The 15,867-nt window shown below is 52.3% G+C and overlaps 1 protein-coding gene across 1 annotated transcript in view; it reads right to left on the bottom strand.

The window, feature by feature from the left end:
- Positions 1-2,385: 2,385 nt before the first annotated feature.
- Positions 2,386-15,867, bottom strand: part of LOC138415910 (protein FAM163A) — a 97,052-nt gene continuing 83,570 nt past the window's right edge. Inside the window, exons 2-5 of the mRNA XM_069544436.1 lie at positions 13,071-13,161; positions 7,588-7,608; positions 6,495-6,609; positions 2,386-5,698 (exon numbers count right to left, since the gene is read on the bottom strand). Of these exons, the coding sequence (XP_069400537.1) occupies positions 5,288-5,698; positions 6,495-6,587 (504 nt within the window). The 5' untranslated portion in view covers positions 6,588-6,609; positions 7,588-7,608; positions 13,071-13,161 and the 3' untranslated portion in view covers positions 2,386-5,287. The remainder of the gene's footprint in view (positions 5,699-6,494; positions 6,610-7,587; positions 7,609-13,070; positions 13,162-15,867) is intronic.

Here is a 15,867-nt window from a genome sequence, read left to right as displayed (position 1 = left end):
GTCTGAGCAAGCTCCAGGAGTTGGTGATGGACATGAAAGCCTGGCGTGCTGCAGTCCATGGGGCCGCAAAAAGTCAGACACGACTGAATGACTGAACTGAACTGAAGCAAAGGGAAAGGGAGGAAAGGCAGAAGCAATATGATCTGGACTGATGAAGCCTTTTCCCACTTGCATCCACAGCAAGACACAGAGGAGGGATGAAGGCAGGTGGGGTGGGAGGTGAGTGGGTGGTGCTTGGTGGCTGTCTGGATCTGGCTGGCCGCACCCCTCTAAGGATGCATGCGGAAGCGGGGCATGGGAATGGTTTGCTGCTCTCTTACAGAACTAGCAGCGTTAAGTCCCAGAGTCCTATTTCCCAGCCCTCAGTCTCCTAGCGCCAGTCAAGCCGCCTCAGCTCATTTTGAAGTGGAAACAAGTCCGTGGATACATTTCCCCAAATAACAGAATTACATGAAAAACTTCCCTAAAGTCACACTTTAAGTGTTATGACAAAAACAGATGAACAGGAGCACAGCAGGGTTGCAGAGTCGGCTAACCCTTTTGGAAGCTAAATAGAGAAAGAGGACTTTGATTTTCTTTCTTAGGAATTCTCCCCCACCCACCCCCCAGATAGGAGGGATTAGAAATGATGATATGGCGGTTAGCCAGGGAAATAGAGTCCTTTGTGGCTTATAGGTTATGTTGTAGAGCTCAGCCATCAGTTCCCCTTGTTCTCTGTGGGTTTAGGCAGAACACAAGGAGGGGGACTCAGAGCCGAGTGGAGGTGGGTCCTATAGAGCCCACTGCGAGAGGCAATAGGGTGGGGCAGGTCCCATTCTCCTCTGGTTTCCCAGCTCTGTGGCAGTGCAGATGGTGTCCTACAGAAGCGCATTCCTGTCCCTCCCAGCCAGATGTTGGGACTTCCTCCCTCTACTCTTTCTCCCACTCTCACCTCCCCACCAAAACCTGGAGGCCTTCGTCCACACCTCAACAGAGAAGCCAGGATGTCTAGCAGGTTCTGGGTGAGACTCAGCAGGGCCAGGGATGGACAATTTGGGGAGTCCAGGCTCAAGAGGAAGGACTGGAGGGGTCCCCTGGACCCCTTCTGACCTGACTTTTGAACCCAAGTCTTGAACTTGAAAGCCAGTGAAATAAGCACAGAACTCAGCTGAGAGCTGAACTCTTGTATGTATGAATATTCTCTCCCTTATTTGTATAGTTTACTGAGGCAAATGTGAGGCCAAAAGGCAGTCCTAGGTTGATCAGGGCTTCCCAGGTAGCTCAGCTGATAAAGAATCCGCCTGCAATGTAGAAGAGCCGGGTTCGATTCCTGGGTCTGGAAGTTCCCCCTGGAGAAGGGATAGGCTACCTACTCCAGTATTCTTAGGCTTCCCTGGTAGCTCAGGTGGTAAAGAATCTGCCTGCAATGTGGGAAGACTGGGTATGATCCCTGGGTTGGGAAGAGTCCCTGGAGGAGGGCATGGCAACCCACTCCAGTATTCTTGCCCAGAGAATCCCCATGGACGGAGGAGCCTGGAGAGCTACATTCCATGGGGTTGCAGAGTTGGACATGACTGAGCGACTAAGCACAGCACAGCACAGGTTGATGGGACCCTGGGTCCCTCCAAGAGTCACAGGCAGTTATGGGGAGGGAAGTTCCAAATGAAGGGAGAGGCGGTGATGGGCAGAGAGATGATCCAGCAATGTCTGGAAGAGACAGGGAGAGGTGGCAATGGAGGAGAAGCTTCAGGAGGCTTGGAGGGGAGCAGGGATGAAAATGAGCCCAGAGGAGCCTTTCACCCCAATGTCTGAGTGATCCCAGCTGCCTCCACAGCTCCAATTTAGTCCCCACCAAATCCTTCTAATGACAATGGCTACCGTGCCTGCCGAGCTCAGGCAAAGCAGTGGAATTTTCAAAGCAATGGAATGCACGCCTCTTCTGATATCACCATCCCTGCTGAGCTCAGGAGCAGGTCCCCAGACTCCCTGGCCTTCCCTCCCCAGGCTGTCAGGGTCTCCTCAGGCCTCAGAGTTGGGGACTTAAGGCAAACTACAGGGGGGACACCAGGGCCTGGGCAGTGAGGCTTGGGGGGCAGGCTGCTCCCCAGGAAGACTCCCCACCTCAGGCTCCTTCCACCTCAGGGGGCAGCAGCAGCTATGCTTCAATCCCCTTTCCCAACACATGATACATCCCTCCTGGAAGTGAGCTCTGATTGAGGCAAGAAAAGGGATGGGGGGTGGCGGGGGCAGGAGGGGGCACGGCAGAGGGAAGCTGGAAGGGAGAGGAAGCTGGCAGATCTCAGTGCGGAGAAAGGACACTCTGGGCGCTGAGAAGGGGGCGTTCACTCTTCAATCCGTGCCCCGCTGCCTCTCCCCCCAGGTAAAGCACGGAGGACCCTGCGGGGGTTTCTATTTCAAATTTCTCCTTTATTTTGGACATTTGCTTGGTTGTGACTCCAAGCTATCAAAGATGCAGGGCAAGAACTCTGTAGCGGGAACAGTGAAGTGGAGAGAAAAGTTGGCGAGAGCAGGGGGTCCCTGCCTCTCTGCTTCCTTTTTAGGGTGCAATTTGAAAAGTGTCCCAACAGTGTCCCAGAGCACAGACTCGGCGGCTAAAAAGTACAATGCAGTGGAGTGGGGTGAGCTTCTTCTTCCACAGGCAAGGTCCTCGGAGCTGCTGGGAGGCTGGCGGGCAACCTCGAGGCTGTGCCTGGAGCAGCGTGGGGCGGTCGGGGCAGGGGGAGCCGTGGCCACCATCTCTCCAACACCCCAAACTCAGATGTTGACTTGTGGGTTGATTGAGGCTGGGGAAGCTCTGGGAGGAGAGAGGGACTGTACGAAGATTCTTTTCACTCCGGGATCTCAAAGGATGAGGGCCAAGAAGCACGTTAAGAGTTGACTGGGTCTTGACTTCTCTGAAGGTGGGAGGTACTGGAATTTTGGGGGTGAGGAGGGACAGCCCCTGATGTGGTTGTGCGACTGTGGAATCCCAGGGCAGCAAGGCACTGGGGCTGGCCATCAGGAGGCAGCTAGGGTGGCCAGGCCCAGCAGCTCACATCAATGGGTGTGCTTAGTCCAGGAAGGGCTGGCAGTGGGATGGGTATGGGGATGCGAAAGCCATTGTCCCTAAGCTGGTCCCTCTGGGCTCTCGGAGACAGAGCTGATTACCCCCACTGAAAGCTGCTTCCTAGTAGCAGAGAACTTGAAGTCACCCAGTAGGAGGGTCAAACATGTTGGCTTTTTTCTGATGTTAAAACTGTTTCGCCAGCTAATCCTTCAATGTACTGTGGTCTTGGATCCATCAACATGCATCTGTGCACACTGGATCAGGCAGTTGGAAAGTGTATCCAGCCCTCTGCCAGGACTGGAGTGAGAGAGAGAGAGGTCTGGCCAGCAGGACCTTTCGGGGAATCCTGGTTTCCTGGAGCACTAAAGGGCCCTCAGAGTCCATCTGGGTGAGTCCCATTTCCCTGGAGGAAATGGGGTCTCAGAGGAGATAAGGGACTGGTCCTCAGAGGACCCAGAGCAACCCAATGTGACCAGACCCCAGGTCCTCTGGTTCTCAACCCAGTTAGCCTCGATTCCAGATTGAGATGCAAGGTGAGAAGCGCCCAGAGGGATGCAAAAATATGGCGAATTCTCTTCCCCTTCACCCCTCCCCCAGCTGCACCCTCCCTTTCTCAGATGCAAAAATAAGAAATCAGCAAAAATCGGCCAAGGGGTCTGCTCCCTTCTTGTCCCACACACTGCAATGACTCAAGAGAGGCTGGGGGTTACTAATGCCCTTAGGAGGGGGTGGGCAGCCACCCCTTACATCAACTGGGACACTCATCAGATGCAGCCACGCAAACAGCATAAGGTCACAGCTGAGTTATATCTGGGATCTAGACTTGGGGCCAGAGAGACCCAGCAATAAACAGGCCCTCATTCAGAGACTGAGGGTTGGGTCAGCAGAGGGAGGGTGGCCAGCGTGGAATCTGATTGCCAAGTCAAATCTGCCCCCATCCTTGGAGCCAGCGCTGCCGTCCCTGGTGGAATGACGGGGTGCTGGTCTGCGGCCTCACAGCTGGATGCCCAGGTAGGATACCGGGTCTCTGGAGGGGCCTCCACGCGGCAGCATTGTTTCACGGGAGACTCCGCAGGCGCTTCCTGTACCCATCAGCTGGCTGCTGTGGCCACCACCCTGACCACCTGTCACTCCTGCTGTCTGGAGGCACTTTCTAGCTGGCACATCACTCTTCTGCTCTGTGGTTCCTGAAGGTGGCAGAGCCCTGGTGAGTGCTGGTGGTGATGGTGTGTGTGCACACACCTGGTGGTAACAGGTGCGTGCGTGTGTGCACACACCAGGTGGTGACAGGCCTGCGTGTACACACTTGGTGGTGAAGAATGTGTGTGTGTGTATACACCTGGGAATGCACAGGTCCTTGCAGGGCCGCACTGAGGCGCCACACTCAGCGTGGCGGACCAGGGCCCCAGACACCATCAGCAGGCTCTCCTTCGCTAAGCTACTCAAACTCTAGTAACGAAACTTGGAAAAGTTTCAACAGCAGGGATAGCTGGTTCCCAAGACAGAGAAAGAGGATTCATGGGGAGACAAGGCTAGATGCTCATGTTGGGTGCATTCCCTGCAAATAACTTTATGCCATGGCCTTTAAAGTCGCTATGTTCCTTGAGGATGGGGGCAAATACAAGCATGTCCAGGAATTAACATCTGTGTCGGAACAGCTACAGGGACTACAGTCTCTAGGAAGCTGAAGTACAAAACGAGATGGTGAACTAGCTCTTGGATTCATTGCGGCAAGCAAGTCCTGAAAAAGCCCTTCAATCCTTCCCCACCCTTCTCGAGTTCTGCCAGGGCCTCAGGTCTGGCCTCTCCCCTTGCCCTCAACCCCACTTTCTCCTTTCATCCCGCAAGGACTCTGGAGACCTCCGGAGCTGTTGCTTAGCTTCTCCTGGTGCTCCTGCTCGTCTCCTGAGTCTGGCAAAGCCAGGGGATAGAGGGAAGCGCGAGGGCTGTGGCCATGCTCGCCTGGCCGGAGGAAAGTCCCAGCAGACAAGCCAGCCAGGCTGCCAACACGACCTGTCAGGCCCCCTTCCTCTGGGCTGTGGGGCCAGCCCCTGCCCTGGCTCTCAATGCCCTTGATACCCTGAATCCGGGTGAGCCTTCCGCTGTGGGGCAAGGAGAGCTAGAAAAACTGAGAAGGTCCTTGCAGGCTGTGGGAGGGGTCGTCCGCTGTCCCCACTGATGATCCTGGGGGTGGGGGGCAGCAGTGTTGGTATGTGTTGAGGGGGTCAGGGGTGAAAGGGGTTACACATCTGTACTAATAGCCCTTGGATTGGTGAAGGCCTCGCGCCCAGAGCCTGGCCACGTCACCGGGTAACTCTGGGGCGCTGCCACTTGGAGAGATGTGGGTCCCCCCTCCTTGTAGTAGGTGGGAGCAAAGGAGAGCCTCTCGCCTCCACCCCCGTTGGGCACCATGTCAGCCGTCCGTATGTAAAAGGGGGAGGTGTATGGGGAGCAGGCGGTGCAGTGGCCAGCCGCCACCCTGCACGGCTGGCCGCAGGGTTCGCTGGGGATGGGCGCCAGGCTGCCTCGGCCATCCAGGGCCTGGGAGCTGCAAGCATTGCAGGTAGGGCCTCTGGGGTGTGTGGGCAGGTCGTGCTCCTCCTCCTCTTCCTCGTCTGCATCCTCCGCTCTGCTCTTCTTGCAGCAGTAATACTGAGGGGAGAGAGGGGAGAGCTGCCTGAGGATGGGGTGCCCCCCTCTGGGTACGCACAGACACCCACACCCCTGCTCCGCCGAGGACCCTGCATGGGGCCCTTGGTCAACCCTGGAGACACAAGTCAACACCAGGCGTCCACGGTCCACAGCGAAGTCCTCCCGGCCCTGCAAGATCAGTTCTTCTCGCTTCCTCCACCTACTTCTTGTGTATTAACTCCACGTGGCTGTTGAGGGGCTTCCCAGGTGGCGTTAGGGGTAAAGAACCCACCTGTCAATGCAGGAGACTTAAGAGATGCGGGTTCTATTGCTAGGTGGGAAAGATCTCCTGGAGAAGGAAATGGCAACCCACTCCAGTATTCTTGCCTGGAGAATCCTATGGACAGAGGAGCCTGGCGGGCTACAGTCCATGGGGTTGCAAAAAGTCGGACCTGACCGAAAGACTTAGCACGCACGTGGTTGAGAGAGGCGGGGAGGCAGAGAAGGAGGGACATACAGCTTCCACTGAGCCCAGGCTGGGGCGCTGGGAGCTGCTTTCAGTCTCCCCACAGGTGTCCTTCCCACTAATCCTGAAATCTCAGACCTCCAGGAGACACCACACAAGCACCCAGTGCTTTCCCAGCTCACTTGCTCGGGTGCCCAGTGTGCAGGCTGAGGGAAAGCTCCCTTCTGACCACCCTGCAAGGTCCAGCTCCCTCGACACAAGCCTCCCACTTTCTAGGCTTAGGGCTTTGTTGCCTCCACACTGGGGAAGTGGTTTGCTGGCAGCCTGTGGCCCGGGGCCCCGGGCACTGACCTGGAGCCTACAGTAGCACAGGACGGCAATGATGCAGAGGAGGATGACCGTAGCTAGGATTCCGCCAGTGATCACAACTGTTCCCGCTGTCATCCGCCCGGCACCCCATCAAACTCTGCAAAGACGCGTGGGAAGAGGTGAGGGCAACTGACATTTCTCAGCTGGAGGCATGGTGGGGAGGGGGGCATCTGAGAGCAGGGAGGGCCCTGGGGGTGGGATGCCAGGAGCTTCCTGCAGACACAGCTGCCAGGCCAGCCTAACCTGGGACTCACAGCTTTGGGAGGGAAGAGAGGTGGTGGACAGCTGACTGGGGGTGTAATTCTGCTCCTGGTTTCCCTCTAGTTTCAAAGGTTCTTGCTGTCTTTCTGCTTTAATTCTCCTCTCCCCTCTCCCCACATCATGCTCAACCCCCGACCTTGGTCCTTCCCCAGACCCCCCACCCCATGGGACCAAGACACGGATAATAAATAGCTTCTGTTTCTGAGGGCTTAGCCTGTGTGAGGCACTGTGCTGAGCACACCCCTGGTTATCTCAGTTAATCTTCAAAATCACCTTTTGAGATAGTTGTTCATTATCCCTGCTTTACTCACAATGAGCTGAGGCTCTACTTGATCTGGCTGAGAGTCCACCCAGCCTGGTTCACCCCCAGTGGTCAGGTTCTTAATCACTGCGCCCTCAAGGGCACAAACACCCATGGTCCCCAAGCCCTTGACGTAGGTGGAAGGCACAGGGTCTGAGCCTCAGAAGTTCCACTTGGTTCTGCCCTGACTCCAAACCACACTCATTCGGGTGGCATCTGTTCTCTCTTTCCAACTCATACAGGAAACAAGGGCAAGATGAGCTCAGAGGGAGCTGGCAGGCACATTCTGGCTCCTGGAAGGTTGGGGCGAGGCTGGGGAGACGGGTCCTGCTAAGGGGGTGGGTGGGGCAGAGGCATGCTCTGGATGTGAGGCTGTCTGATGGCTGACTCCCCTTTCAGGTCCCTGAACAAAGATTCTCGACCCCCCCAGGCACACAGGGGCCAAGGCTGACTCTGCCAGTGGAGCAGGAGGGTGCGAGGAGACTAGGCATCTTGAGGGCCGCAAGCACTTACGTTCATAAAGGGAACGGTGACCTGCAAGACAACGAAATAAACGGAAATGTGTTAGAAGAGTGTCATCCTGAAAAAGGCCCCAGGGTTAGATTAGTCGCTGGGCTCCACCTCACCTCACCCGGCTCTGTCATCAGTGGGCCTGCTTGTCCCAGATCTGAGTCTCCAGCTTGCAGCTTGAGCCCAACTGTGACAGGCCAAGTCATTACCCTGTCTTCCAGTGGGCTCCCCCACCTCTGCCGACCTCTGAGTTACTGGTTCTCCTGGAGCTGCCACAAAGGGTTTTACAGGTTGTCTCTCTCTCAAAGGGTAAGCGGGGACTAGAACACCAGCTGCTCAGGAAGCCGTGTGCCCCACTGTGTCCACCTGGGGAAAGGGTGCCTTTCCTCACCCAGAGACACCATCTGCTCCTCACCATTGTGCTCCTGGAGTCTGGCATGGACCCGGCACTGCTTCTAACTCACTCAAAGATGCTCACAGTGTGGTCTGTGGACCAGTCCAGGCAGCACCTGGGAGCTGGTTAGATACGTAGCATCTCAGGCCCCTCCACCAGCCGAAGGAGTCAGAATGTGTGTTTTAACGAGGCCCCAGGTGATTATCTGCACATTGGAGTTTGACAAGGTTGTGGCGCACTCCCCTAGGTGCCCAGAGTTTCTTCTTTTGAAATGTTTACTTGTTGATGAGCATTTCTTTTCAATGTCTAAAATAAATGGTAAGTGCTCTCCGTTGCTGCACACGGCTTCCTCTAGTTGTGGTGCACAGGCTTGCGCTGCCATAGCTTCTCTTACTGCTCAGCATGGGCTCCAGGCACATGAGCTTCAGCTCAGGAGTTGTGGCGCACAAGCTTAGCTGCTCCGTGGTGTGCGGGGTCTTCCTGGGCCAGGGATGGAACCTGTGTCCCCTGCATTGGATTCTTAACCACTGGACTACCAGGGAAGTCCCTGCCCAGACTTTCAAATCCTCCAATCGTTTGGCTTCTTCCGGTCTTCGATTCTTCACACCAATTATGACTGTAAGCTGCATACCTGCACTGGTGCGATGGGTTCCTAAAGGACTTCACTGGTTTTGTCTTCACATCACCTACAGTCAGCCCTTCACCATGCCCCTGCTCCCCTCTTACTCCAGAGCCTTTCTGGCACCGCGCTGCCTTCAGGACACATTTATCTGGGTGCAGACTTAATTTAGACTGAGCTTCAGTGGCTTTTCCCTCCCTGACTTCCCTGCATGCTCACTACCAACTTATTTTTCCCTTCTCACTGCCCATTGTCCGCCCTCCCCTGCCTCAGGAATTCTCTGCCCATCAGATAGTCCCAGTTCTTAAGACGCGTATTGCCTAGTGATGAAAAGACACTTAATAAACCTTATGAACCAGAGATGCACAGACCAGGGGCTGTGAGAACACAGAGGAGGGGGAAGCTACCTACTTGGGGAAAAGTTCCAGAGAACACGTTATGTTCCATGAGCAGAGTTCTAAAAGCGGTGTGGAGGCTTGTCCAGCAGACAAAGTGCAGAGGGTGGGATGCACAGTCCAGGAGTGTGAAAGAACACAGAGGCAACATACAGTTCTCAGGAACTGTAAGGATCCAAGAAGGCTGGGGCAGGCATGAAGCAGGAGAGGCTGTAAAGCAGGCAAGGACATGGGATTTAATGCTTATGGAGACAATGGGGGCTCCTGAAGGGTTTCAGTAGGGGAGACCATAATCTCTCACTTTCTCCATTTGTTTCAATTCTGCCCATCCTTCAGGGCTCTGAGAAGCCTTCCCCAGCTGCCTCATCGTGATGCAGTCTCTCTTTCCGCACTTCTACTGTAATGCCTTTCCACGGGCCACTTTTCAGATCCTATCTTGGTGCAATGCTTGTCAACTCGTGTGGGAACCTCGTGACTCCTGCACTAAGTTATAAGTCCTCCGGGATCAGGAGTTGCATGTTATACTCTCTCCTATCCTGCAGCTTTATACGTAGGGCCTGGCACACAGCAGGCACTTAATAAAAGTAATCACTTCCCCATATGGGCTTCCCTGATGGCTCAGATAGTAAAGAATGTGCCTGCAATGCAGGAGACCTGGGTTTGATCCCCGGGTTGGGGAAGATCCCCTGCAGGAGGGCATGGCAGCCCCCTCCAGTATTCTTGCCTGGAAAAGTCCATGGACAAAGGAGCCTGGCGGGCTCCAGTCCATAGGGTGGCAGAATCCGACACAACTGAGCGACTAACACATACGTATATATCCTTCCCCATACAGCGTTTCTTTTACAGGCCTGGCAGTAATGACCCTGATTGACCACCAGAGGGCAGTGTATCTCTCCACTCGCGTCTCATCTGCAGTCAGAGCATCCTTGTTGGAAACGTTTGACTGCTGAAATGTGTGGTGAGCCATGCTTCAGGGTTCATTGGGGCGTTTGTTGGGACTTGGGGTGAGATGGTGAACCTCAGCCTTGGGAGGACTTATACACCATCACAACAACACCACTCCTCCTTCTCCTGCTTCACTGGCCTGTTCACCCCTGAGATGGCTCAAGAGACAGGGAGACCCTAGCAACCTGAGGTTGGAGGAGCCAGCAGTGGTCCACTCTCCTGAAAGTCTTGGTCCAGTCCCCTGGGATATGCCCAGGCCGCTTTAGGAAGCAGGGAATTATGAAACCATACAGGCAGAGCGTCCTTCCTTCTCTGCCCTCCGTGCCTGGCCTCCCTCTTTCAGCACCGTGAAGGCTGCGCAGCAGAAGTGGCCTGGAAAGGGGAGCAGGGCAGTACAGGCGGAGCCATGGGGCTGAAGGCCCATTCAAAGCCCAAATGTGCCACTTAGCAGACACCCCATCTTGGAAGCTGGCCTTCTTTTTCATTTGTAAAAGAGAGATTACAAAAAAAAACGCAGCTTACTAGTATGACCGTGAATAAAAGGATTCACATATACAATGGCCCCTTGTAAACTCTAAGATGCCCTTCAAACATGGTTATCTGTGCAGAAAAGGGAGGCCCAGACATTTTGTGACCGCCTAAGTCTGGCCTCACAGTTGTAAACCAAGAAGGGGCCTGTAAAGTGCATGTGGTCAACTAGCCAGGTCCCTGCCAGCCCCTTGGAGGGTCCAGTCCTGGTGGTGCATTTCAATTCTGCCCCCCAAGGGTGTTTATGGTTTCAGGTGGGCTTATTTTCTCCTTGCAAATAGATGTAAATAATCACAATAACTCCCTGAACCTAAACAGCTTTATTCTACAGTTTACCATAAGTCTGAAATGGCAACCCACTCCAGTACTCTTGCCTGGAAAATCCCACGGACAGAGGAGCCTGGTAGGCTACAGTCCATGGGGTCGCAACGAGTTGGACACGACTGAGTGACTTCACTTTCTTTCTTTGTCTTTTCTCCTACATATGAATGCCTTCTGTTCTGAGAACACGATCATTAAGTCCAGTTTGCTCGTTAAGTCCAACAAAGTTAGCCTAGGTACCCAGCTAACACAACTGGCTATATAGTAGTGTACTGCAATAGGTTTATAATACTTTCCACACAAATATGTAAAAACAAACACAAAACATTTTTAATCTTAAACTACAGTACCTTGAAAACTACAGTAGTAAACAGCTGGCATTCAGGGGCTGGCATTTACGGAACAGGCAAGAAGATTACTGACTGGAGGAGGGAGAGGAGATGGGAGATGGTAGAGCTGAAGGACTGTCAACAATAGGAGATGGAGGGCAAGCTGCAATTTCACTCACGCCTGATGTTGATGGCACAGGTTCTGGTTCCTTGCTGGATTCAATGCTATCTGTTGTTCAGTCACTAAGTTGTGTCTGACTCTTTGCGACCCTATGGACTGCAGCACGCCAGGCTTCCCTGTCCTTCACTATCTCTTGGAGTTCACTCAGACTCATGTCCCTGGAGTCAGCGATGCCATCCAACCATCTCATCCTCTGTCATCCCCTTCTCCTCCTGCCCTCAATCTTTCCCAGCATCAGGGTCTTTTCCAATGAGTCAGCTCTTCAAATCAGGTGGCCAAAGTATTGGAGCTTCAGCTGCAATGTCAGCCTTTTCAGTGAATACTCTGGGTTGATTTCCTTTAGGTTTGACTGGTTTGATCTCCTTGCTTTCCAAGGGACTCTCAAAAGTCTTCTCCAACACCACAGTGTGAAAGCATCAGTTCTTTGGCTCTTAGCCTTCTTTATGGTCTAACTCTCACATCTGAACATGACATCTGAAAAACTATAGCTTTGACTATATGGACCTTTGTTGGCAAAGTGATGTCTCTGCTTTTTAATATGCTATTTAGGTTGGTCATAGCTTTTCTTTTAAGGAGCAAGCGTCTTTTAATTTCATAGCTGCAATTACTGTCCAAGGTCATTTTGGAACCCAAGAAAATAAACTCTGTCACTGTTCCCATTTTTCCCCTGACTATTTGCTATGAAGTGATGGGACCAGATGCCATGATCTTTGTCTTTTGAATATTGAGTTTTAAGCCAGCTTTTTCATTCTCCTCTTTGACCTTCATCAAGAGGTTCTTTAGTTCCTCTTCGCTTTCTGCCATTAGGGTGGTATCATCTGCATATCTGAGGTTATTGATATTTCTCTTGGCAATCTTGATTCTAGCTTGGGCCTTATCCAACCTGGGATTTCTCATGATGTACTATGTGTATAAGTTAAATAAGCAGGGTGGCAACATACAGCCTTGACGTATTCCTTGACCAATTTTGAACCAGTCCATTGTTCCTTGTCCGGTTCTAACTGTTGCTTCTGGACCTGCATACAGGTTTCTCAGAAGGCAGGTAAGGTGGTCTGGTGTCTTTTTAAGAATTTTCCACAGTTGGTTGTGATCCACACAGTCAAAGGCTTTAGTGTAGTCAATGAAGCAGATGTTTTTCTGGAATTCCCTTGCTTTTTCTATGGTCCAACAGATGGTGGCAATTTGATGTCCAGTTCCTCTGCCTTTTCTAAATCCAGCTTGTACATCTAGTTCTTAGTTCACATACCGTTGAAGCCTAGCTTGAAGGATGTTGAGCATGACAGTGTGTGAAATGAGTGAAACTGTGTGGTAATTTGAACAGTCTTTGGTATTGCCCTTCTTTGGGATTGGAAAGAAAACTGACATTTTCCAGTCCTGTGGCCGCTGCTGAGTTTTCCACATTTGCTGCCGTATTGAGTGCGGCACTTTAACAGCATCATGATGATTTGCCTAAAGTCATAATAGCAAGTGTCTGAGTCAGGACTGGAGTCAGGACTGAAGGGCCAGTGCTATGGAGAGCTTCTGCCACATCTCTTGCCTGATTAACTTCCGAGGCTTTGAGAAGAAGGTCCCTATGTACCCTCGCAGGGCCTGGACAGAATGGATTCAGTGGGAACCAACTCAGGGGCTGAGGGCAGCCAAAGAGAACAAAGGCTGTTGCCAACTGCAGAGCCCCGGGCCCACCCTCTGTGACCAGGACTTTCTGGAGCCCCCTCTCCACCAGCACCTCTCTTCACCCAGGATCCAGGTACCTTCCTCCGAGCCTCACACTTACGTGAACAGCTGGATCAGTGACAGCCCAGTCACGCCGGCTGTGCCTGAGCAGACAGCAGCTGGGGGCGCATCATGGCCAAGGGCATCAGTTCCTGCCAGAGAAGGGAGAGGAAGAAAGTCAGTGAGAGCTTGTGGGGGAGGCTGAGAGGACAGACGGGCACACGCTGGCACCTGGCTGTGACCCCAGGACTCTGGAGTGGACACTCCCAAGGGGGGCTTGTTTCCTGACCTCCACCACAGCCTTGGTCTGAGGTCCCCCCAGCCTGAGAACCTAGGCTCAGACCTCTAAGGCCACATCCTATCCCGTCCTTGTTTCTTTCCCTCAGTGTCACTGCCTGGAACCCTCTGCCCGAAGCAGCATCAGGACAAGAGCAACCTTCTGCTCTGGGAAGTGAGGCTCAGTTGGGGAAGGGAGTCCGGCCCCTCTTCCATGCCCCTGCTGGAGCATGCTGCCCTGTCCCCTGGTGGACGTGTCCCTTTTGGCTGCATAGGAATCCCTCTCACTCTGGCCCCATATACTTCTTTCCCATCCCCTTACCTCATTCTTTCCTGGAACTGTCTGTATTCCCAGTGCCCAGAGTTGCTCACACCTTTCTCTTACTCCAATACCCTGACTCCTTAGGGCAACATGCCAACCAGACACTTGGATGGATAAGTTCATGGTGATGGAGGTGGAGGAGGTGAGATCCACAGAGGAATCCAGTGTAGGCAAATTATTGGGCATCCCTTCAAGCCAAAATTCTTTATCCACTCAACCTTATTTAGAGGAGCATCTGGGCCCAACCTAGGAATGGGGTGTTGGGGGTGGTGGGGAGAGGAAGGGTGCCCCCGATGGTGATGCTGGGCTGCTGCTCACTGTCCTGAGGAAAACCTGCTCCACCGGGTGTGTATTTTCATTAGAGGGAATCTAACCATGAATGGGATGTGCTGAGCCACCTTCCACAGGGACAGAGCTGACAACCTCCAGGATCTCTGGCTCAGCAGGAAGCTGGAGGTCAAAGCACAGACATTTTCATGCCTCAAGGACTGCACCCGTCTGAGTTCAGCAGGTCTCAAGAACAGAGCTCCCAGAGAAGTTGAGAAGGCAGTTGGTCACCTACAGAGGTGCTCCATCCCCACCTTCACCTCCTTCTAGATCTAGGCCTTAACAATGTCTTCAGTGCCTGCCTTGGATGTTCTGGACACTCAGGCTTTCTCTTCTAAAAGATGTTTTCACTCATATGAACATATATGTCGGATGTAGCTGGATGTCGGAGTGGGACTCTTCCCACCTAAGTGTTGATGGAGATGCCAGTGGGTTGACATCAGAAGACTAAAGTGAGTTTGGAATAGGTCCCTCCTCCCTGGCCATGTGCAGGGAAATATACATGGGGATGCACATCGGCTTCAGGATTCATGTTGTTGTTCAGTCGCTAAGTCATGCCAGACTCTTTGTGACCCCATGGACTGCAGCACACCAGGATTCCCTGTCCTTCACTGTCTCCTGGAGTTTGCTCAGATTCATGTTCATTGAGTTAGGATTCATGAGTGCTTTGTAAAAGAGAGATGGGTCAATAATCTGGTGAAGATTTGGTGAGGAAGATTTCCTTGGCAAGAGCTGTTGCTGAGCCGTGAATCTCTCACTCCAACCAGCAAAAGAGGCAGGAGGGCCATGGAACTGGAAGGGCTCATTGTCTTGGGTCCTGCCCAATAGTGCCACCTGGAGGCGTGAGAAGACCCCAGTTGAGGAGGCCAGGCCTCCAGATGCCCCAGGGGCTGAGCAAGGAGTTGCCAAGAAGGCCAGGAATAGAGATGATATGTTTTTCTGGGTTAAGGGACCATCAGGGAGCCTGAGAAGAGCCCCAGAAAGCATTCACAAAAGCAGGAACCAGTCTAAAGCTACTCTCTGCTCTCTAACCAGTAAGAATTTTCCATTTCGCAGCAGCTCTTAAGGATAGTGGGAGGGAGGGTAAGAGCAGGGGGAATGTAGACAGCAAGGGATTCTGTCCAATGCCCCAGTTGCAGCAGATCCAAACTGGAGAACAGGAGAAGAGTAATGCTGTTGGGTGGGGAGTACTTTGATTATCACTCATGACTGACACTCTAATTTCTGAGCTGAAACTGCATCTATAACTTAGAGTGACTATGAGACTATCACCTAGGAGGGAATGAAACAGCAATGGGCCTGGCATAAGTTTTACTCTAGGGGCAGGGGCAGATTTCTCCCACTGAATACATTTTAAACTAAAGGGATATTTGATCGTACACCATGATCAAGTGGAATTTATCCCAAGGATGCAAGGATTCATCAATATGCATATATCAATTAGGGTGATACATGACATTAACAAACTGAAGAATAAAAACCATACAATCATCTCAGTATATGTAGAAAATTTTTGACAAAATTCAACCCATTTATGATAAAAATTCTCCATAAAGTGTGCACAGAGGGAACATAACTCAACATAGTAAAAGCTATATACGACAAACCCATAGCTAACTTCATTCTCAAGGGCGAAAAACTGAAAGCATTTCCTCTAAGATTAGAAACAAGACAAGGATATCCACTCTCACCACTTTTATTCAACATGGTTTTGGAAGTCCTAGACACAGTCATCAGAGAAGAAAAATAAAATAAATTCAAATTGGAAAAGAAGTAAAACTGTCACTGTTTGCAGATGATGTGATAACTATTTACAGAAAATCCTAAAGATGCTACAAGAAAACTGCCAGAGCGCATCTATGAATTTGGTAAAGTTGCAGGTTACAAACTTAATACACAGAAATTTACTGCATTTCTATACACTCAAAATGAA

The sequence above is a fragment of the Ovis canadensis genome, chromosome 12, assembly GCF_042477335.2.
Source record: "Ovis canadensis isolate MfBH-ARS-UI-01 breed Bighorn chromosome 12, ARS-UI_OviCan_v2, whole genome shotgun sequence".
NCBI classification, from domain to species: domain Eukaryota; kingdom Metazoa; phylum Chordata; class Mammalia; order Artiodactyla; family Bovidae; genus Ovis; species Ovis canadensis.
The sequence above is the reverse complement of the archived record's forward strand: the minus strand, read 5'-3'. Positions and strand labels throughout refer to the sequence as shown.